At 40.5% G+C, this 22725-nt stretch overlaps 1 protein-coding gene across 2 annotated transcripts in view; it reads right to left on the bottom strand.

Moving 5' to 3' along the window:
* Positions 1 to 5657: 5657 nt before the first annotated feature.
* The window catches only part of AOX1 (aldehyde oxidase 1), a 70171-nt gene continuing 53103 nt past the window's right edge, over positions 5658 to 22725 (bottom strand). For both annotated transcript variants that reach the window (XM_081261425.1, XM_081261426.1), the window contains 9 exons: positions 18898 to 18993; positions 16944 to 17072; positions 15715 to 15789; positions 14140 to 14192; positions 12789 to 12903; positions 9681 to 9746; positions 7832 to 8020; positions 7218 to 7385; positions 5658 to 6271 (listed from right to left, as the gene is read on the bottom strand). In XM_081261425.1, coding sequence (XP_081117551.1) covers positions 6221 to 6271; positions 7218 to 7385; positions 7832 to 8020; positions 9681 to 9746; positions 12789 to 12903; positions 14140 to 14192; positions 15715 to 15789; positions 16944 to 17072; positions 18898 to 18993 — 942 coding nt within the window. In that variant the 3' untranslated portion in view covers positions 5658 to 6220. The remainder of the gene's footprint in view (positions 6272 to 7217; positions 7386 to 7831; positions 8021 to 9680; positions 9747 to 12788; positions 12904 to 14139; positions 14193 to 15714; positions 15790 to 16943; positions 17073 to 18897; positions 18994 to 22725) is intronic.

Genomic DNA, 22725 nt, shown 5'->3' with positions numbered 1-22725 from the left:
TACTCCCACTTTCCCCCTTCCTTAAGCCACTTTGGAACTTCAGTCTCAATTTAGCTCTTACAGAACATGTACTTCTCCTTGTCCCAGGGGTAATCCACTGGAAAAACTTTCCAGCCATAAAAACCTACTATAGTCAGTGAAGTGAAAAGGAATCATGTAAACAAACCACATTCCAGCGAGTTACTTGGTATTGGATATATTTGTCAGTTTCTTTTTAAATGATTTTTTAAAAATGCATAAAAAAAAATAGCCCGGAACAGCAGCATGTGCCTATAATCCTAGCAGTTTGGGAGGTTGAGACAGGAGGCTCTCAAGTTCAAGCCAGCCTCAGCAATTTAGCAATGCCCTAAGCAACTTAGTGAAACCTAGTTTCTAAATAATTTTTTTTTAAGGGCTGGGGATGTGGTTCAGGTGTTAAGTGCCTCTGAGTTCAATCCCTGGTATTAAAAAAAATATATGTAAAGCAAAAAGTAAATATTCTCCTTGCTAATGTCTACTTTTCAGTCATCAAGCACCAAACTCCTATGTATTCAGTCTTCCCACGAACATACGAATGTATACATGCATATATACATTATTAGTTTTTAAAAAGTGAAATTGAACTGTTCATACTAATTTAAAACTTATGTTCTCTTCATTACTTAGGATATCTTACCTTACCTGTGAAATGGACAAAATAATGGTATCTCTATGAGGGTTGTTTTGAGGATTAAATTAACTTCTACATTTAAAGTGCTTAGAATAGTGCCTGGCACCGAGTAAGCTTTCCATAAATGTTAACAGCTTTCATATTGCCTTACTTGTCATGGTATGTAAATCCTCTATTGATTTACAATACAAAGGATTTTCAGTTTTTCACTATTACAAATACATTGCAATGAAAATCCTAGGACTTTTCCTTTGCACATTTGAGCAAGTGCTTCTTTGGGATGAATTCTTAGAGATGGAATTCTAAGGCTTGAAGGGTATACACACTACTGGATCCACCTTATTTTCTTAAGAGATAAATCATGTGCAAGGGAGTGTGCCTCCCAGCCCTCCCCAGCTCTGAGTAGTATTCATACTGTCGTTTTCCAGTATGTGGTGACAGTTCATGGTTAGCATTTCTCTTCTTTTGTGAGGTTATCCATCTTGCTACATATTAGTGAATATTTGTGCTTTTTTCCCTGGCTTTGATTATTTTATCCTTTTTGACTTTCTTGTCTACTTGAAGAATTGTATAAGATGGATACTAACCATAATCTGTTATAAATGCATATCTTCCTTCTGCCAGTCTGTTAACTGTCCACTGGGGCACAGCATCGTAGAGAGTCCTTCAGTTTCAAGTATCTGCATCCGGTGGGGTGGAGCCCATGCTCACAGGCCTGGCTGCCATGCCAGCTGTGCCTCACTATGCCATTCCACTGCTCTCAGACCAGCTGCTTCTGAGAGGTACAGCGTGTGATGGGACAAGTGGGTTTCACGGTCGTGTGCTCATTCCCACTCTGCTGTAAAGTGGGTCCCTTCTGTTTGCTGTGATTTGGTCTGACTTTCATCAAATGGAGCTTTATGCCAGTGGGCTTCATGCCATGTGAGCCCTTAGAGAGGGGAAGGCAATGGTTATCACCATTGGAGGCAAGAAATGTAAACCTTTACCCAGAAAATGTATCATTTCTGTTCAAGTGAATCCCTGCTCCTCCCAGGATGGAAAGGGTTAATGTAGTCAGCCAGCTGGTCTCCTGGAGGGGTGGTGGCAGATGGAGGGAGCTTTGCCCTGTGTTGGGGCAGACAGGACCTCCTGTAGCAGCAGAGCTTGGTAAGTAGGAGCTCCAGCTATTGGATCCCCTATAGCTTCCACCCTGACCTCGACTCCTCACACCCTTGTGTCAGCACTGGGGTAACTTATGACAGAGGTGGCAAGTGGCCATGCCATTTTGTCTACTTGGTTGTTTGACACTTCTTTTCTTTTTCTTTCTTTCTTTTATTTTAATCAAAGTGAGATAAGGATTTAGGATAAGGAAAGAGAAACGAACAATCTTAAGGGGAAAACCCTCAAACCATTAAAATGCAGAATCAAGCCACTGAAATGCAGAAAGCACAGTTGCAAACCTTGGCACGTGTCCTTGGCCCACACCCTTGTAAAAAGAAGGAAATAAACAAGCACAGGAAAACTGGCAAAAAATTATGCAGCTCCAGCCTGGACCCACCTCCAGTCTGGCCCCTGATACGTTTGTCTATAAATATTGGACGCCCAGCCCAAGTCAGCCTGCTTCTCACTCTTGAGACAGCCGCATTCTCCTTGCATGTGTATCTACCTTCCTAGATAAACTTCTCTCTATGCCTTTGTCTGGCTCGTGCTGAAATTCTTTCCAGTCATGTATGCCAAGAACCCCGCTAGTCCTGACTTGAGTTTCCCCCCTCTTCTCTGACTCCTTCAAAAATGTCTCCGGAGACATCCCTTCTCCCATGTTAACCTATAATATAAAAATCTTCACATATTGGGCTCACTCCCATGTGTCCGTTTACGTACTTTTTGTCCCGTCTCCCAGTCTTTCCCCTCCCAGGCCCCTGAGCAGCTGGCCAAACCATTTGCTACTCCATTAATATTTTTGACCTTGGGTGCTTCTATTTTCCACATAAAGTGGATAACCAGCTGTGCTACCCAAAGCTCTGCCTGTTGGGAGACCTGCCTCTCACCTCTTCTTAAAGGGGCCAGAGTGCACATAACACATAGCTAGCTTATACCTACATTTGGAGCCAAACCACTTGAACCAAGGCCAGCCTCTCCTCCCCTGTAAGCCTGTCATGAGAAGCCCTCCACCCCATCCTGTAGCTCTAGTTGCCAACTGAGGGAGAGAGGCTGATGCAACAGCAGTGAGGGATTGGGGACTGGGGACCTGCTCTTGCTATTTGCTTAATCCTTACATTCACATAGGAGCTGGATTCTGCATGCTCTGCTTTCCACCTTACCTTACCTCATTGCTTCTGAGCTTTCCAAGACTTTAGGACTTGCATTCTAACAAGATCCTTCATTTGCATTTGCACATTTAACTATAGAGAAGTTAAAAGAGGGTGAAAGTGAGAGCACCTTCCATGCAGAGGACACAGGCAGAGGTTCCAAAGTGAAAAATAGAATGGGAAATCCAAATGGCGAAAGAGAGGGGATCCTGAGACAAAGCTAAAGAGAAGGTCAAGGGCTGGACTACACAGAGCACACATGCCACCTTAGCGAATTGGAATGTTGTTCTGGTGGGATGAATAAGAAGTCATTGAAGGGTTTTAGGCCAGGGCTGAAAACATGATTGTGTGGGCGTGTTCACAAAACTTTAGCTTCAATGTAGAGAATATTTAGAAAAGGAAACAAAATATATGCAAGGAATTCAGAAGGAGACTATTACAATCATCAGTGGAAAGATTAAGGTAGCTTGGAATAACATGGTAGCCATGGAAATAAAGAAAGTGAGAGGCAGATTCAAGAACAGGTGTCTGAGTTGGGATTGGCAGGATGCCTGAATAGATTCATACATCAAAAGAACAGAGCACCTTGAATCACTTCTCTATTTCTGGCTGAACACCCATGCAGGTTGTACTGACAAGGAAATCTGTTTGGGACACATTAAGTCTGGTGAACTTTGAGACAACTAAGTGGCAGTAAAAAAAAAAACCAAGAATTAGGTTTAGAGGGCCAGAGCTAGAATAAGAGAGTGGTTCCTGGCCATAGGAGTAAAAGTCACTTACTAAGAAGAAGGTGGGAAATCCCAACATTTATACAGATGTGATAGAGGGGGAAGAGTCAGCAAAGGGACAGAAAGAAGACACTCACCAAAGATGGGGGAAGAAAGCAGAGAACTATATCTCCCGTCTACCCCAGCTCTCCTCTGGACTATGTCAACTCAGCACTCGAGGTGATCCCATAAAACAGAAGTAAGTTTATGTTGGTGCTCTGCTCTGCATCCACCTAAGTTAAAAGCCCAGGTCCTCATAATGACCTGCTCCCTCTTCACTCGTACCAGTCATGCACCATTGCTGCTCCACAAACAGGCCAGGCTGCTCCCTCTAAGGAACTCTGTTCCACTGCTCTCTGTTTCTGGAATGTTTTTCTTCTGGACACCTGCTTGGCTCACACCTCCACCATCTCCATTTCCTCAGCAAGGCCTTCTCTGACCTCATCCAGCTACACGCTGCCTCCTGCCCCCATCCCACCCCACTGGCCTTCACCTGCTTTATTTTGACTTTTCCCCTTAGCGCTAATCGCATCAATCCCACTCCAAACTTACTTGTTACGTTTTTTATTTTGTCTGTGTCCCCTGAGCAGAATATGATTTTTCCAAGGACAGGGATCACTGTCTATTTATTTTTCTACTTATATACCCTGAGAGCCTGGAACAGGGCTTGGCATTGAGTCAATGCTCCATAAATCATTGTGAACAAGAGAATCCGCTCTTTAAAGGGAGATACTTATGGACCCTAACAAGATGACCTCAGTCATTAGTCTGAGCAACCGATGAACTGCTATAATCTCAACCTGACCCTGAGACAATTCTGTAGTTGAAGATGTCAGAGAAGAAGCTATGACAAGATGTCTCTAGCACTTTATATCTATATGGGGATTCCTCTCATGGCTATTAGTGGGAATGGGGTTTTTCGTCGATTATATCTTGCTGTTAGCCTCCCTTTGAGGTTTCCATATCTCTGACAACAGTGGAATAAATTTCTTATGATACTCATAACTTCTCAAACTTTTCCAAGTTTTCTTTTTTTTTTCTTCTACAGATGCATTTCTAAAAATTTGAGATATGATACAGGTACCATAAAACTCACCTTTTTAAAGTACCCAATTTAGTGGGTTTGTTATATCAAACATTACCACTAATTGCAGAATGTGTTCAATACCACAAAAGGAATCTCATGCCCAATACAGTAACAGTCACCTCCCCACCTCCCCTATGCTTTATCTCCTCAGTCCCAGGCCACCACTAATCTATTCTCTGTCTTTCTGAGTTTGCCTATTCTGGACATTTTATATAGATAGAATCATACAACATGGCCTTTTGTGTCTGTTTTCTTTCATTTAGATAACATTTTCAAAGTTCCTGTGTGTTGTAGCTTATATCTGTACTTTATTCCTTTGTAGGATTGAATAAATTCCCTTGTATGAACATAACATATTTCTTTTATCCATTTTTTAGCACTGATGGAAATTTAGGTTGTTTCTACTTTTTGCTATTATGAATAATGCTATGAACATTTGTGTGTAAGCTTTTGTGTGAACATATGTTTTCAATCTCAAGTAGTCATATGGCAATTATATGTTTAACTTTTTGAGGAATGGCCCAACTATTTTCCACAGCGTCTAAACCCCTTTTTATTCTCTCCAGCAATGGATAAGGGTTCCAATTTCTCTACATCCTTGCCAGCACTCACTATTGTCAATCATTGATTATTTCCATCCTCGTGTGTGTGGGTGTAAAATGGTGCCCATTGTCATTTTGATCTGCATTTCCTTAATGACTAACAAATTTGAGCAGCTTTTCATAGGCTTATTGGCCATTTATGCATATTCTCTGGAAAAGTGACTATTTGATTCCTTTGCTCATTCTTCTATGTTGAGTTATTCTCTTTTTACTGTTGAGTTGTAAGAGTTCTTTATATATTCTGGATATGAGGCCTTTATCAAATACATGATTCACAAATATTTTATTCTGTGGGTTTCTTCTCAATTTTTGGTAGTATCCTTTAAAACACAAACTTTTAATTTTCATGAAGTTCAATTTATCTGGTATTTTCTCCCCTTTGGTCCCACAGACTCCTTAGATACAGTGTCTATATCCATTATGACAAGAAAAGGGGGGACATACCAGATAGGAATAAATGAAAAAAATGACAACTTCACAGTTCATATTAATAAAAAATTATTTATAAAATTGCCTTTCACTAGACAGTATAATTGCTGTTGATGAATATAAGCCAAATATGAATCACTTATAAGTCATTATCTTTCCATTTAGCTGGATGGATCCAAGGACAGAGCAATGAAGACTATCACCCTAGAGAAAGCCAATTAGTATTTATACTATTTCAAAATATAATTTATAAATGGCTTAATCATAGCTTTCAAAATCTGAATGGACTATTTCAAATCAGCCTTCTATAAAAGCAGTGGAATGATTAGAGCACAGAGAGTGGATTGATCATTAGGTGGGAAGAGTTGTCCCATCATCTCCAGAAGTCTGCATTTGATTCAGATGTATACATTCCAAGGGACAAAGGACCCAGGCTCATCTCTTGGAATCTAGAATAAAAGAATAAATTTGGGAAGTTCACAACTTAGAAAAAGTTTGTGATTTAGGCAAAAAAAAAAAAAAAAACATAAAGTAAGACCATAAAGTAAGCCAAACCCATTGGGGGGCAACCAAGACAACAAGGGGCTAGGGAACAACTGGTGTGTGATAATTCTAAGACTCACTTATTACACACCATAATGGAACAGCATGTGAAATGAGGAGGGATCCAGGAGAGGATTCAATGAGGAGGAGTTACAAGCCATCATCTCACACTCGAGGGACTGATGAAAAAGTCTGCCTCTCCAGTGTAAAAGAGGTGATTCATGGGGGCTTGGAAAGACCATAAGGGATGCCACCTAGAGCCAGCACAAGAGTGTAGGAAGGGTTTCCCCTCAATGTGAAAAAGAACTTTCTTATAGTCAGAGGAATAACTGAATGGTATGACTTTCCTCCATAATTAAAAATCCTATCACTGACTATAACCAAGAAGACCCAAGCTGTATGCTCCACAGGGAGGTCATGGGAAAGACTCCTGTAGTCACCCTCTCCTGTGTGGGGCAAAAATGGAAATAGATTATTGGAGCAGCTTACTCTTGGCCCAGGAGTCCTAGGTTCTGAGGACAGTCCCTGAACTCTTGTTTCTGACACAGATGTCTTGGGAAGGACAGAGAAAAAGAAAATACATAAAAATAAGGGGAATGAACCTCCATTTTTCAAGTGGCATAGAACTGGGCCCCAGAACAAGCCAAGCAGGGCCAGGCTGAGGGAAAAATGAAACCGAAGGGGTCCGTGTTCAAGGGCCATTCTGCTCTTCTCCTGCTCTGATGCCCTCAGGATTCCAGTTCCATTTTCTTCCATGGAAAAACCACAGTAGTGGGTTAAAGAAATTTATGGTTACCAATATGAGTCCCAAATTTAGAATTTTATCATTTTTTTCTACTAGGTAGAACATACCATTTTTGTGAACTTGTCCTCACAAGCCATTCTGATCCTCTCTGGAGTCAGTGGACTATTGAGCTTCAGTGGTCCAGACAGGCCCCTCTCCTGTCTTGCTGCACTCACTGCATCACGGATGGCGAAAAACACGGAACACCCCAGAAACACTCCAGACTCTCCCAGACCCTTGGGACAAACAGACCAATCAGATGATGTCTCTTTCTCTAACTCTGCACATAAATATATAGAACAAATGTGACTGTATATTTGTGAAATGTTATATATGTAATTTTTTATTTAAAAAGTAGATTAATCTTTTGACCCAACAGTCCCATTCTTAGAATCCTAAGAAAATTATCCCAGGTAGAGAAAGCAGATACAAGCATGAAGATGATCATTGCAAGATGGAGAATGAGACACAACCTAATGGCACTAACACTCATGTTAGGCTCCAAGATTTGCAATATTTAAAATGTTTCTTATTATGTTGCTAGATTACTTTATACTTAAAATGTTTAATAGGGATGTTTTCTTCTGCAATCCTGGTGAAAACACCAAACAAGAAAGAAGTGACGGTAGGCCTCTCTCTGCTCAACAGATATCATATGAACGTGCATTTATTCACAGCTTACCTTAGATGAATACAGGGTGTTTGACTTTTCAGATGGAGGCAAAAAAGAGATGTGCAGCTCTGTAGGGATGTCACAGATGGCAGGAATTTTATATTGGTTTGGACCACGTGTGTGCAGAACACCCTGAGGAGAATATTTCAGTTCCTCTATTGTATAAAGTCCCATGCCTTGAATAAAGGCACCTTCAACCTGAGGCAAAAAAGAAGAAGAAGAAGAAGAAGAAAGAAAAAAGAATTTCCACATATGAGAATATTTTCAACAGTAAACAGCATTTCAACCTCATGCTGTTTGTTTGAATTTTTAAATTATGGTTTAAGAGGACTTTCAGGGTGTCTTAGAGCATGTTGCTGAAAGTCTACCTTAAGGAATTTCTATACATCTCATCTGGAGCTAAGTTTCAAAGTCAAGTGACTTGGATTGTAATCTTGTCTAACAGTTAAAATTATAGCTCAAGGAGAGTCCTCACAGAGCCTGTCATCCAAATACCCTCATTTTTCTTGCTACTGAGGCAGGTAAAGACCTCTGACTGCCTGGTCTACAGTGAAAGGCTCTCAGGGCTCCAGAATCCCATCAGGTTGCTCCACATCCCCACTCCCAAGGGAGCCTCACCTTTATGGACTCACTTTTCTCCCCTATAATGAAGAATTTGAACTATGTGCCCTCTAAGCTTCCTTTACAACTTTAAAATGCTCCAGTTCCTAGACATGGACTCATGGCCAAAAGCATCTTCTGACATTCTTCCTCATTTCTGGGTTTCTTCCTCATTTACTTCCTTCCTCTGACCATGGGGAGCCATCATGATGTTAGTTGAGACTTCCTAAAACTCCAGGACATTTCCCAAGCATATCACCTGCATTCACTAAGCTAACTGCCTGTCTTTGGAGACCCATCACTAACCAGTTCCTCTTTGACCATGGCTCCAGTCTCTTTGCCTGCTGCTCCCACAAATGCACCACCATTCTCAGCCCTGGACCTGTGCCAGCCAGGAACAGCATGTGATTCATTCCATGTCCTTCTTTAGGTTGATTTCCTCTAGTCTTTTTCCACCTGGAAGGTCTTCTCTTGGTCTTTCCTTGACAACCTGGTCCAAGCTCACTTCTCCCCCTGAAGCCTCTTGTGACTCCTCCACCCCACAGATTCTTCTCATTCTCCAGGGCTGGAGAGATGCTACACTAGGCTCTATGTCATAGGTAGTGAGCTGAATTGGCCACAAGTTCAAGGCAGGTAAAGCAAGCGTGTGAAGATTCCAGGTGGGTTCTGTGTCATTGGTGAGTGTGTGACTTCCCAAAGATGCAATGAATCAAACCCCCTGCCTTATAGAAATGCAGGTCCAGCATTGGCAAAAATTTTTGTTTTCAAGAGAAGCTAGATATTTTTGAGTTTTCAATCTTGTCAGTTATTTCAAATTTAAATGAAAACTGTCTGTGGCTAGAAATCAGCCCACAGGCTACCTGTCAATAGCTACTGTTATAATTATTTGAAGTGTGGTACTCTAACCTAACTTTAAACTCTTTCAAGCTAGAGCCATCATATGCCCAAAGCTCAGCATTCAGCACTAGTTCTTCTTATATCTAAGAGGTTTGGGGCCCATTGGGCACCTGTAGGCTTGGTCTTCCTTCAATCAAGCTCCCCAATCAGACCATATATGTCTTCAAAAACTATCTAAAACACCGTGTTTCCTTCCCCCTTTAAAAGTAAGAAATTTGATTCTGCAGCTGAATGAACAGACTTTGACTAGATGGGTAAGAGAATAGGTAAAGCACACAAAGCCACATGGAACACTTTCCCTGCAGACCTTGAAGCAGCTTTGGCTTGTATGAGGAGGAAGAGGAGCAACTGAGTTACATACCTGGCCAATGTCAAGGGCTGGATTTATACTGTAGCCAACATCCATGACAATGTCTGTTCTGATGTTCTAGTAAAAAAAAAAAAAAAAAGTTCAACTGTTTATTTTTACTGCAGGTAACTTAGAAGAAGCTGAGGCAACTTCCTGCCTGGCTGGCTTTGGGATAAAACCTTTCTTTGGGTCATATTATTCCAGGAAAGAGAAGCCATGGCAATTTTATTATGTGACCAAGTTTTATTATGTAAAACTTTTAAAGTTATACAAATACTCCTGATCAGCTGAAGCACTATTTTCTCTTGGAGATGGTAAGAAAATAAAATATTTACTTGATTTTGATTCAAGCTGAGTGATGCAGCAGATTGAGCTTAATCCACTACAACAAACATAACAGATGACATGATAAAATAAAACATCTATGGCCTTCAGATCCCTATTGCACAACTTTATGGCTACTACACAACCCAGTATCCAGAGTTCAACTGACTGAGTGACGTTTACAGAAACACAGAGTTCAGGATGCAACAACAGAAAGTCTTTGGACTGTAATCTGCTATTCTAGATTTTTCATTTTGGGAGTGGAGAAGATAATAAATCTGACATTACAGCTTACTCTCTGATAACCTGTAAATGAGGAAAAGAGCAGGCCCAGCCAGGGTGCTGCTAACACCATTTTGCTCTTTAACAAGTCTGTACCTTCTTTGATGTGACATGATGGTCTCTGCCATGACAAACAGATTCTATTTATAATTATTAATGGAGCAAAGGGAAGTCATCAATTTTCTTGTTTGATCTGGGAGTTTCATCTAACATTTTTCTTAAGAAAATTAGATAATGATTGAGAATGCCTAACTTCAGGTGCTTACCTCTCTTATTAAAAGATACAATGAAATGTAAAATTCTCTTTGGCACCAGTTAACAAGACTGCTCTTTCAGGAGGCAAGCAGTCTCAACTGGAGTTAATAGGAAGCCATCTGAAGTCCAATGTCAGTGAAGGTTCTGCTTTCAGAGGTTTGGACTTGATACAGTCTGTCATTGTATTCTGACCGGGCTGGGCAGTGGGTCTAGACTGTGGTATCCTGCCCCCAAGAAGGCCCTCACTTATCCCCACCATCTGGTATTCACATTCTACACAGTCCTCTCTATTCCTACTCTCTAGGGTCAGTCTTGTGACCATTAGGATGCAGCAGAAGCAGTAGTACAGTTCTCTGGGATTAGGTTATTAGATTATTGCTCTCTCACTTGCTCACAATCTCTTTCTTTTGGACTAGCACCTCTGAGGGGAGCCAGTGGTTATGCCCTGAAGCTTATGCAACCTACAGACAGGTTCATGCAAGGAATAAACCTCTTATCAATAACAATGTGATGATGTTGGGTGCAGTGGTGCATACCTATAATCCTAGTTTTGCAGGAGACTAAAGCTACAGGACCGCAAGTTCCAGATCAGCCTCAGTAATTTAGCAAGACCCTGTGTTGAAATACAAAATAAAAAGGGCTGGGGCTGGGGCTCGGGGAAGAGTGCTCCTGGACTCAATCCCTAGTACTGGGTATGATGGGGGACAATGTGATAGAGTTTAGAAGCAGACTCTCCAATCCCTACTGAGGCCACCAAAATCTTGACCATAGCTTCATGAGAAACCCTGAGACAGAATCACCTAGCTAAGCACTTCCAGATGTCCAACCCACAGGAGTGGTGTGAGCTAATAAACATACGTTGTTCTCAGTTGCTAAGTTTAGGAGTAATCTATTATACAGTGATAGACAACTAATATATAGAATTTTGCAGGAATCAGAGAAATTCTATTAACACAAGAAGAATGGCTAAGAAACAGGTCTCCAGGGAAGACTTCTGGTAGAAAGGCACATAATGGCCTTTTGCCTAGGGGTGACACCTTCCCTGAGCATAGATCAAGCTTTTATGATTAGACTATTTAATACATCTCTTAAGATTGTTCAAATAAGTTATACGAACACATCTTAAAAGCTAAGACCAAGGTTAATTATTACTTTGTTCTTGGATCTTGACAAGGCCAAGGCATATATACAAGGTATAAGAAAATCCAAATGGTTAAATTTTCACTAACTTTCTCTTTGAGGGAAAAGGGATTTAGAAATCAGTTAGTGTGAGAACTCTTCCGGGTGGAGTGGGACAACCACTCTTGGATGAAAGCCATGCTTACAGGGATCACTGTGTTGTCTCAGTCCAAAGTCTCCAAAAGGGAGATAGTCTGAGTTAGAGCCCAGGCAAGCCAGATACTGGAATAGGCAAGTACAATACAGGTAGACATAATTTTAAAGATCAGATTGACTATAATTTTTAAAACACACATATTGGTGACAAAATAAATAAAAACTTACATGTGAGCACAATTCAAGAATGTAGGCCCAAGGGATATTTATTAACATCAAGAATTAAAGCTTGCTTCTGGGTAAGGTTGGGACAGATTAATACTAATATTAATACTAATTAATACTAAGGTTGGTCCATGACGTTAGTGAGAGTTATTCCAGAATCCTTTATTATTATTGATTATGTATTATTATTTATGATTATTGACACTGACCAGTGAATGACTTCTTTAACTCCAGAATGTCCAAGTACAAAAAGACAAACTGAATTCTTGAAGCTGGTGTGTATGTGTGTGTAAGAATCTAAGTGTGCATCTCTTCATAGAATCCCTTAAAAACCCAGGGATGCACTTAAATAATCTAAAAAGAAGGACCTTTTTGTTGTTGTTATTACTAGGGGTGCTTAATCACTGAGCCTCATCCCCAGTCCATTTTCATTTTTTATTTTGAGACAAGGTTTTGCTAAGTTGCTTAGGGCCTTGCCAAGTTGCTGAGGCTGGCTTTGAACACACAACCCTCCTGCCTCAGCCCCCAGAACTGTTGGCATTATAGGTGCGCACCACCATGCTTGGCAAAAGAAGGACCTTTAAAAAGATTTCAAAAACTGGCTACTGTCTGCCCTTGATTTTTCTGATACAGAGAAATCACCCTTAGCCAAAGGCATGGTGCAGTCACCCCACACTCAATTACACTCCAACAGATGACATAGGTGGAGTCTAGATGCATCCTAAGTGCAACCTGCAAAGCTTCCCAGTGGGTACTGACCTTATGATCCCCTGTCAGGCAGTCCACTTCAACCTCTGAACAGGCAGCTCCATAAACAAAGTATTCGAAGGGATGGCCTTCGCCTTTCTCCCAGTTCATGTGTGATTCATAACCCCTGAAGGAAACAGAATCTTGAGGTGCATTGTTAAGCAATCAAGTCCTATAATCACAAACCATAATGATCAAACAGACCCATACGGAGCTGTGCAAATCAGAGGGACATATTTGTACAGTGAGAGCCCAGCATGTAACGCATGTTCGACAAATGTGCTAAGTAAATAAATATTTAATTCTTTCCTCTTCAACTCACATTGTCTGATAAAACACTCAATTACTTCTGACCAGTGAGTGAATCCTTACTCCCATAGGTTCGATATTGACTTTATGATTATTTATCCTACAACCTTTAGCTAATCTTTTTTGTCATCAGATTGGGGGAATCCCATCTGCATTTTACACCAAACACTATTTCAAGGGTGCACAATTGCCTGCTTTGTCTCACTTGCTGGCTTCAAAATTCAACTTCTTTGCAAGAGTTGGGGTGCATGGATTAGATTTCTTAGCTCTCATTCTTTGCCTCTGCCATCTATGATGGCCTGTTCTGTTCCCAACTCTTCTTTCTTTAAGGATACCAGGCAAATGTTAATGATACAGGACAGAAGCTTGCCAGTCCTCTCTAGCCTCTCTACCCTGCTCCCGCAGCTGGAGAAAGCCATTGAAAATGCTCCCAGTGCCTATTCCCAATCTTTAGTCAGTGGCCCAGAACTCCTACAACAACAGCAAAGTGACAAAATCAGGTAAGACTCACTATATCATCCTACTCTCCAATGGCATTAATTCTTCACTAAAATAATTTGATAAATTATTTCCCAAAGTATGCTAGTTCTAATTGCTCCATATCTCGACACCACAGTTATTGTCAAGTTTCATTTTTTGCTGCTCTAGAAGATGCAAATGGTGTCTATGTTGTTGTGCATTTCATTTGCATCCCTACCTTTGTTTCTTAACTTAGGGGTAGATTGTGTTTTCAACAGTCAGCCAGCCACTGCCAGGGGTTCCAAGCACTAACTCCCAGAGAGCCTAACTATTGCACCCAGGATGAGCTGAGTCATTACTAGGTTGAATTTCATTTGTATGCCTATTTTGCCCAGCAAAAGCCTTTCTAGACATGGATTAACTAGCTGCTAAAATGTTCTTTATAATAGTGGATTAATTAAAGATACAAAATCAATACTTTTGTCAAAATTGCAGACAGAACTGAAACTCTTCCTCATAATACCACTTGCTATTTTCCATAATCACAATACCACTTGCTAATTTCAATCCACAAGTGATTGAAAGGACTACTTACCTGAAGAATCCAACAGCTGAAAGACTGATACTTTCATCAAAAGCAGCCTGTGCCTGTGAAGAAGGAATACAACGTGATGTAATAAAGATATCCAAAGAAAGAATCCCTCAAGACTTCAGTTTTAATTTTACTAAGCATTACATTCAGCTACCCAGAGCAATAACTAGGGAGGACAAGATTAATTTATTCCTTTCAGCAATAATTTATTCCTTTTATCACTCCACAGGCATTTGTAGTTCACTGCAGGTGGTAACTACATTTGTTCAATGTGTGTGACTGTAATAAATGACTACTATGGTATGTTACACCTATAGACCAGACTATATTGGGCAACCCATGTTCTGCTTATAAAAAAATTCATTCAGTCATTTGGGAAGACAGCCTATCAACAGAGGGCATTTTAGGAAACAATGGTTGGTTAGATGTTTAATTGTAACATCATGTATCCATAACAGTTTCAGTTGAAGAGAATAATTTTGCTAAATCACACCATTTTTACTAAAAGGTCTTCTCACTAACAGTGCACACAGTTGGATACTACATAGAAAAATTAGGATTAGGTCCACATCTCCAGGATGAAGAGAGAAGATGAGAAGTGCAACCCATTACAGGAGACAGTGGGCGGATGGCAACATTCTGCAGTGGACTGCAGAGGACTACTCTGCACTGCATCTCTGCAGCTTCCTCCAGCCACTTTCAGCCTTGCTGGACTCGGGCAGCACCAGGCAGAGAGCAGAAACATTGAAAGCCTTTTAAAGATTTCATATCCTTAAATATGTCCAGAAAAGACCAAAAGCTTCCATAAATATGAATCACAGAGTTAGTCCTTACTCTATCAAATAGCAGGAACATTTGTCGGGGGTGCTGGGAATTGAACCCAGGGCCTTGAGCATGCTAAGCATGCACTCCACCCTGGGCTATACCCCCAGCCCTGGAATCATCTAAGTAGATTCCCTAAATATTATCTCACTAAACCTGTGTTTTGATGTTGCAAAGTTGATATTTTAGAATAGTATGACACATGCTCCCAGTGTTTATGGATGTCTATTCCATACCATCTGATACTTTATACTCTATTATTTTGAAAAGTTTGCTAGTTGACTTGAGAATGTATATTCTCTTCCAACTAGACTTTAAGTTGATCAAAGGAAGCAGCTGAAGGCCTACTATTTCTAAATGAGTGCCTATATGATTTTTACTTTTATGGAATTATTCCAGTGCTGTTTTTCTATTTTAGGAATGGTGAAACCTGAAGGAAACACATTTACAGATGTTATCCAAAAAATGCCTAGGTTCCATAGAAAGAAACATTAATTAATTCTAGTTTAAAATAGGAGTTTTGTCAGAAAAAAAACATCTCTTTCTCCAATAGAAAATTTTCCAGATGTGAGAGTTCCTCTATCATATTATGATAGGACCTTTACATACGGAGAGCCAAAGGATCTCTCATTTACAATGAAGCAGTGGTGGTGCCATTTGGAGTGCCTTCCTGAAGACATTTAATTCACACATATCCCTCTCACACACACCCTCCTGTTTTTCTAACATAAAATACAGAGAACCAGTGATTCTCACCCAGTCCTTCCAAGTTCCTTGAGGATTCTTGCTGATGATGGGTTCAAGGCGTTTTAGAAGAGTTTGACAAGCATCCTAGGGGTCATTTTTTAAGTTAAAAGATGATAACAATTTCATGAAAACACCAATTTTAAAACAACATGATATGTCATCCCATAGGCTTATCTGAAAGGTCATAGGAAGACAAGTAAGAGACCAACCCTGTAAGAGGATGCTGTGAAAGATCTCACATGGGTACACACCACACGTGTGTCAATGTGAACAGGGTTTCAAGATGGTGATCTTGAAAGCCATGCTAAGTCAGTGCCTAACAGAAAAACTGTGGGCAAACCACTGACCACTGTCTTCAAACAAGGTCAGATTTCATTTGTGGGAAAGTTCATTCAGGTAGCATAAGACAGAGTGAGAGGAATGAAACTGAAGTAAGAGACAGAAGTCTTACCATAACCCAGGCAAGAGGTGAGAATCTGACTCAAAGAGATATTAACACAATATGGAAATGAAAGATATAAAGACAGTTTCAGGTAGAATTAAAAGGACTTGCTGGCCAGCAAAATGTCAAAAGTGAGGGAGTGTGGAAGCAACCTAGATGCTCTTCAATAGATAAATTGATAAAGAAACTGTGGTATATATACACAATGGAATATTACACAGCATTAAAAGAGAACAAAATTATGGCATTTGCGGGTTAATGGATGGAGTTGGAGAATATCATGCTAAGTGAAGTAAGCCAATTCCAAAAAACCAAAGGCCGAATGTTCTCTCTAATAAGTGGATACTGATCCATAATGAGGAGGGAAGAGGCATGGAAAAAAATTGAGAAACTCTGATTGACCAAAAGGGAGGGAGAGGAGGGGGGAGGGAATGGGGGCAGGAAAGATTATGGAATGAGATGAATATCAGTACACTAGGCACATGTATGACTGCACGTATGGTATGACACTATATCGTGTACAACCATAGAAATGTAAAGTTGTGCTGCAGTTGTGTACAATGAATCAAAATGCATTCTTCTGTCATATATACCTAATTAAAATAAAGAAAAAACAAAAAAGTGAGGGAGAAAAAGGTGGCATTTCCAGTATAGGAGAACTGTGTGCTGTGAAACTGACTGAGCCCAAGAGTCGGGTAGGAGATAAGAAATGGATGACTCAACATCTTCTGAGCTCCACTCATATATTTGGTCCTAGAGGGCTTAATGATTTTGATGCCACTACAGTGACATTTACCTTTACTGCCAACCCATTGAGATCTGCCACTACGGATCCTCCAGAGATATTTGTATTAGGAACGGTTTCCGTGCTTGTTCCACGCAGGTGGACATTCGACATTGGCATCCTTAACTCCCGACTGGCCACCTGGATTTTAGAAGAGAGTTTCTTTTCAAACATTTTGGTGAGCTGTAGATCTGTGCACATGCCCAGGTGGTACAGTATGTATGTGAAGCCCTTTTACACACCACGGGCACAAGGAAGCAGGACCATAAATGCCTCCCTCCAGTCACAAAAGTTTGTCTCTTCTAAAAGTCCTATAGTTTGTTCAGGCCCCAAGTTATGAAGACACTTTATTTTTCTTTGACCTACTCATGTGCAATAGCATCAGGAAGAGGAGGTAAGGACCCAGCCCAAAGCAGGAGGAACTGCTCTACTCATGTCTTTATAGTCATGAAATTAATGCCTTTGAGGCTGCTCATCCCACCATACTGCAAAATTCTAACGAAGTCAATGTTATCAATAATAAATGCTTATCTACTGTGCACATAACTGTAGATGCTCCATGAAAAGCATCTCTCCTGAGACAGGACAATGGCTTTGAAAAAGCAGCAACATAGACATCACAAAAGAAGAGGATAATGCTGGGGTTGAGTGCCAACATGAGAGCTTAGTAGGCTGCTTTGTTCTTCACTTTTAGTGCTGGAGACAATTATATTGTGAACTCTAGTTAATCCAAAATTCTCCTCTTTTCTGCTAGCAGTACAGCTTAATAGAACTTGCCCAACACTCCAAGGACATGGGTACATGGAGCTCTTCCACAATCCTTGGCTCTCAGAAGAGCATGGGCACAGAGTGCACAGGCCCACAAGGTAAAGGTGTCTTGTGGTCTCATAAGGAAAACATTAAAATCTCACCCACAAATGGGAAAAGGAATGACCAGACAATTCTCAAGTGATTGCAACATAAAAGAAAATATGTACTCAACATGTCTATAATTAGAAAAATGTAAAGTAAAATAATAATGAAGCATTTTCATTTATCTAGCAAATTATCTAAAATTTTTCAACAATCCATCATATTTAGTGTTTGTTAGGATATGATAAAATGGATGCTTTCTGGAAAACAATTTGGTAATACATGTCAAGCAATTTAAAATACTTATATCCTATGACCTACTAATTCTATTTCTGTAAGCTTTTTTGAGAAAACAATTACTTGTAGGATCATAGGGTAATGTACAAAAACATTAATTGAAGTGTTCAACAATTGGGGATCGTTAAATAAATTACACATACACCCACATGCAGCCATTAAAATCATGATTGTTAAGAATTCTTAATGACAGGAGGAAGTGGTCACTAAAAAGTACATAAATAACATGTCACTAATCTTTTGAAAAAGAAAAAAAGGCAAAATTCAAAGATGCCAAAATGGCAAAATTATGTAGGATCTTTTTCCCCCCAATTTTCTGCATCTTTGACATGTTTCATAGACTCTAATATTATGATCATAATTAGCAAAATAGAAACAGTAGCTTCAAATTAATCTAAAACAAGTGAGCCAAAAGAAAACCATTAGAGTTTGGTTAGAAATACTGAATGTTATTTGTATTATCAATTGTTCAGAGCCCTTACCATAAAAAGGGCAAGAAATAAAGCAATAAATAAGAATTTGCAAATCTTTTTATTGCCTAGCAAAGATTTGAAAAAAGACAACTCAGTTGTTTATATATATATCAACAAATAAAACATGACATTCTTTTAAATAAAAAACTTGAGTCCCTTCTACTATATTCTTTTTAGGGCCTCAGTTATAAAATTGGTTTATCTACCCAGTTTCTGCTCATAACTTAGCAGCTTATCTATCTCTTATCCTTTAATTTGGAACAGAAAATATACATTCACAGTTTTCTTTCATGAACTTATCAGTGAGGACACACCCAACAGAATACAGTTATTGGTATTCTTACCTGAATCATTTTAGTGTGAACACCCTGCCCCATTTCAATCCCGCCATGAGTGACCAGCGCAGAGCCATCCAGATAAATGTGAACCAGGGCAGCAGCCTAAGCAGAAGAGATGCAAGCAGATGAAACAGAAGAGAATTTTTTTGACTGGTGTTATCACATACCATGTCAATAAAAATGCTTTCCTCAGAAATGATCCTTTTCCTTCCATCCCCCCTAGACCCTGCCAAATATATGCACAACCAGAGCAAAGTCATGGCAATGGTGGGGCAAGCAATGCCTTGTGATCACTACACAAGAAGCCATACTGTCCTAGGTGGGTCTGGGTCTGAGGCAGGACTATGCACCTTAAGTTACTGTTTCTTAGTTAGGGCCCTTGAGCACATGGGTATCTCTAGGGGCCCCTCTCCCTGCCTCGGAGTGGAGCTTGGGGTCATATATGTGTGCACGCACAAGCCCTCCATTTAAAAATGCTCAGTTAAATATATGTAGGTTGAGGGAGAGAGAGAATATTCTCATAGTTGTAAGCATACTGCAGAGAAGAAAAAATGAAAACCCAACTAAGAAGGACAGACAGACATGATTTTTTTTCTTCAAAATGAGCTAAGCCCATCTTAATTCATCTTGGCACAGAATTACAAGCTTTGGATTTGAAAAGAAACTTGCAAGGAATCTTATCTAATTATATAGCTTCCCACAAGGACCCAGAAGCAACCAAACTGCTAACAAAATTAAAGATTCCTCTAGAAACACCAGTCTGCAAACTAAATATGCTTTACCATGAACAAGAATGTGCTTTCTTGCAAGTCTGCAGGTGCTAAAGTATGGAGCCTCTAGCCCAGGGGACTGCAGAAAATAAGGATGACTTCTTCAGGGAGTCTCCAATATGAAAGTAACATCAACACCATACAGTCTACAGTCTAAGTGCTTCCACCTGGTTTCACTGTGGTCTAGGAAGGCCTGAGAGGCAACCTGTGCAGCTGTTCATGGGGGTGTGGGTGACCACCACTCGTGGGTCACTAAGGCTCTGTGAGCTGGGTTCCTTAGTATCTAAGTTTCTGTACAGAGTGGCATAATAATCTATGATTTGAAAAGAAGATCTTGAGAAAATTCTGGTAATTTCTGCTTGATGAACCTCATATTTTATTACTATTATATTATGATTTACCTACTTAGATTACTTAGAAGCAACCCTGGTTATAAGTGAAAGTTAAAGGAATTGCCTGTCAATCACCAGATAAACCCAAGAAAAGGATTGTATTTCTCGGCCAATTCTCTGCCCAACAGAAGGACCTTCACAGACATTTTTTGGGCTGTGAACCACACTTGGGGAACAACTCTTTTTTGATATCCAAAGGTTCACATTACTCCAGTGACAACCAGAAGCCCCCATCATTCCAAATATGACACTTTGGACAATAAAAGTAGATTTTTCAGCTAATCAGCAGGTGTAAACTGGGGATGTATTGTCAAAATGGGGACACCAAAGTACACTTTCTCTAAGAACAAAGGCACATATATTCATGGTCCAATGGAGAATTTTAGACTCTTGTGCCGTAATAATCATATCTGGGGCCCTGAGAAGATGTAATGGGTGATTTACTGTCAACTAACATATGACTTCACCATCCTGTGCTCCTGGCTGCATGATAAAGAGAAAGAGCGGTGTCCTCTACCGATGGCCCAGAGCTGGCTGCTCTGGGGGTGTGCATCAGATGCCAGGTGGTGCCTAATGTCAACAGTCACTTCTGGGCTTTCTTCTATTGCACTTAATTGTACCTTGCTGGCATGTGAGCCCAGGAGAGGTAAGAGCATGTCCTAAGGCATCCCTTGAAATGTGGGGTGGTGTCTTGCCTGTGGTAGGTCCTCAAGAAGTATCCAATGAATGAATTTGCAACAGCATAGTGATTTGATTTGTTTCTTAAGTTTGCAGACTCTGTATTTGGCCTCCTTGACTCTGCCAAGCACGGATGGACTTAGCACCTGTGACTAAGCTGCAATTACAGAGGATTGTGCCTGTCCTCCATTGTGTGAACCTGCTGGTGACTGTGCTCTGCCTGTGGGGTTGGGGCAGTATTTCTATTGTAGACCCTGATTAATTTGTTCCATGTGGCGCTGCAATCTCCTCAGGCTATTAAAAATGTCAAATTTGGTTCAGTTAAGTGGCACCACTGGATGGTTCATTGTTAGACCACAAAAGATAATTCCACAAAGCTTCATCTACAAAATTGGCACAACTGGAGCACTGGAACAGATGGCTCTCCATTATTAATAGAGAACTTAGTTGATACAATTTAAATCTTCAAGCTATGACTGCTAGTATTGGTGAAAAGTTAGTTCTAATCCTAAGATTCCCCAAAGGCACAACCATTCAACATTTGAGCTCCTCTTCTATGCCAGGTGCCTTAGCAAGGCCCCAGAAACACAGAAGTTAATTAGATACTGTCTGTGTCCTATTAGTGTTCCCACTCTAAGAATTAAGCCTACTGTAGGTGAGTTACATAGAACTCCCTCAGCTGGTGCTTCTGCTTAGGGAGGCAGTATGGGACAATGAAGACCCATGGGACCTGAGACCAGACAGGTCAAATCTTCGTTCTGCCACCCCTTACTGCATGTCCTTGGGCAAGAGAGCAAATCTCTACCAACTTCAGTTTCCCCATCTATAAAACAGAATCACACGTACTCAGTAGAGACAAGATCAGGGTAATCAAGTGGGAGATTACAAATCCCACCTCAGGGCCTTCTGCAGAGAAGGCGCTCAAATATTTCTAGCTCCCTTCTCTATTTTATTTGCTTTAGAACAGAATCTTTCAGGATGTGTCTTTCGGGAAGCAGTTTGTGACTGATCTCAAACTCTTTTGATTTAGTCCTAAGCAAAGCTTTTGAGCACAGCAGTTCTCTGGCAAAGACTTCCCAGTAGCCTCTGAGAATGAATTTGTATTGCTGGCTCTCATCTAGTTTCTTCTCGGCCGAACTGAATCCCAGCTCAGTTCCCATCAAAAAGTGCTCCAGGCAGAAGGTTTCAGAAGCTGCCCAGACCCGAGTTCCAGCCCTAGCCTAGCTTCTACTAGCTGTGGGACTTTGGGCAAGATATTTAAACTCTTTGAGTCTTAGTTTTCTTATTTATAAAATGAAAATACAAACCTTATAGGCTGCCCTGAGGGTTGAATGAAGTAAAATCTTAAAGGACTTATAACAGTGGGTACTCAACTATTATTACTTTCATCTACTTTTTGAGAAATTTCTGATGAGGGAAATGATACAGACCTGGTCTAGACATTAAGTAATGGAAGCCACTAATTAGAGGCAGCCTGTCATGTTTCCCCACAGCCTAACACTCAAGATTGCCAGAGGATACTGGGTGCAGTGGCACACACTCAGTGGCTCTGGAGGCCGAGACAGGAAGATCTCAAGTTCAAAGCCAGCCTCAGCAACTTAGTGAGGCCTTAAGCAACTTAGCCAGACCCAGTCTCAAAATAAAAATTAAAAATGGGCTGGGGATGTGGCTCAGTGGCTAGTTCAATACCCAGTAACAAAAACAAAAACAAGAAAAGATTGCCAGAGGACCCATAAACAATAGAGTTGTGTTTCTTGACAATCCTTTCCAGTCTGCTTAAGGACTGACTAACTTCTTTGCTATCTGCCAACTAATAAGTTTAACCCCAAATTGTATACCAAGATTCATTATTCACAAACCCTTTTCTCAGTTGTAGTCCTCTCCCCCACTTCCTTTTTAATAACTTTGTTTTTGCCTTTGTTCCTCAACAATGGCCTCTTGAATATCTCCACCAACCCCCTTCCCCGATGTCTGAGTAAATTGTGTACAGATGG

Source organism: Spermophilus citellus, assembly GCF_964194105.1.
Source record: "Spermophilus citellus genome assembly, chromosome: 11".
Taxonomy (NCBI): domain Eukaryota; kingdom Metazoa; phylum Chordata; class Mammalia; order Rodentia; family Sciuridae; genus Spermophilus; species Spermophilus citellus.
The sequence above is the reverse complement of the archived record's forward strand: the minus strand, read 5'-3'. Positions and strand labels throughout refer to the sequence as shown.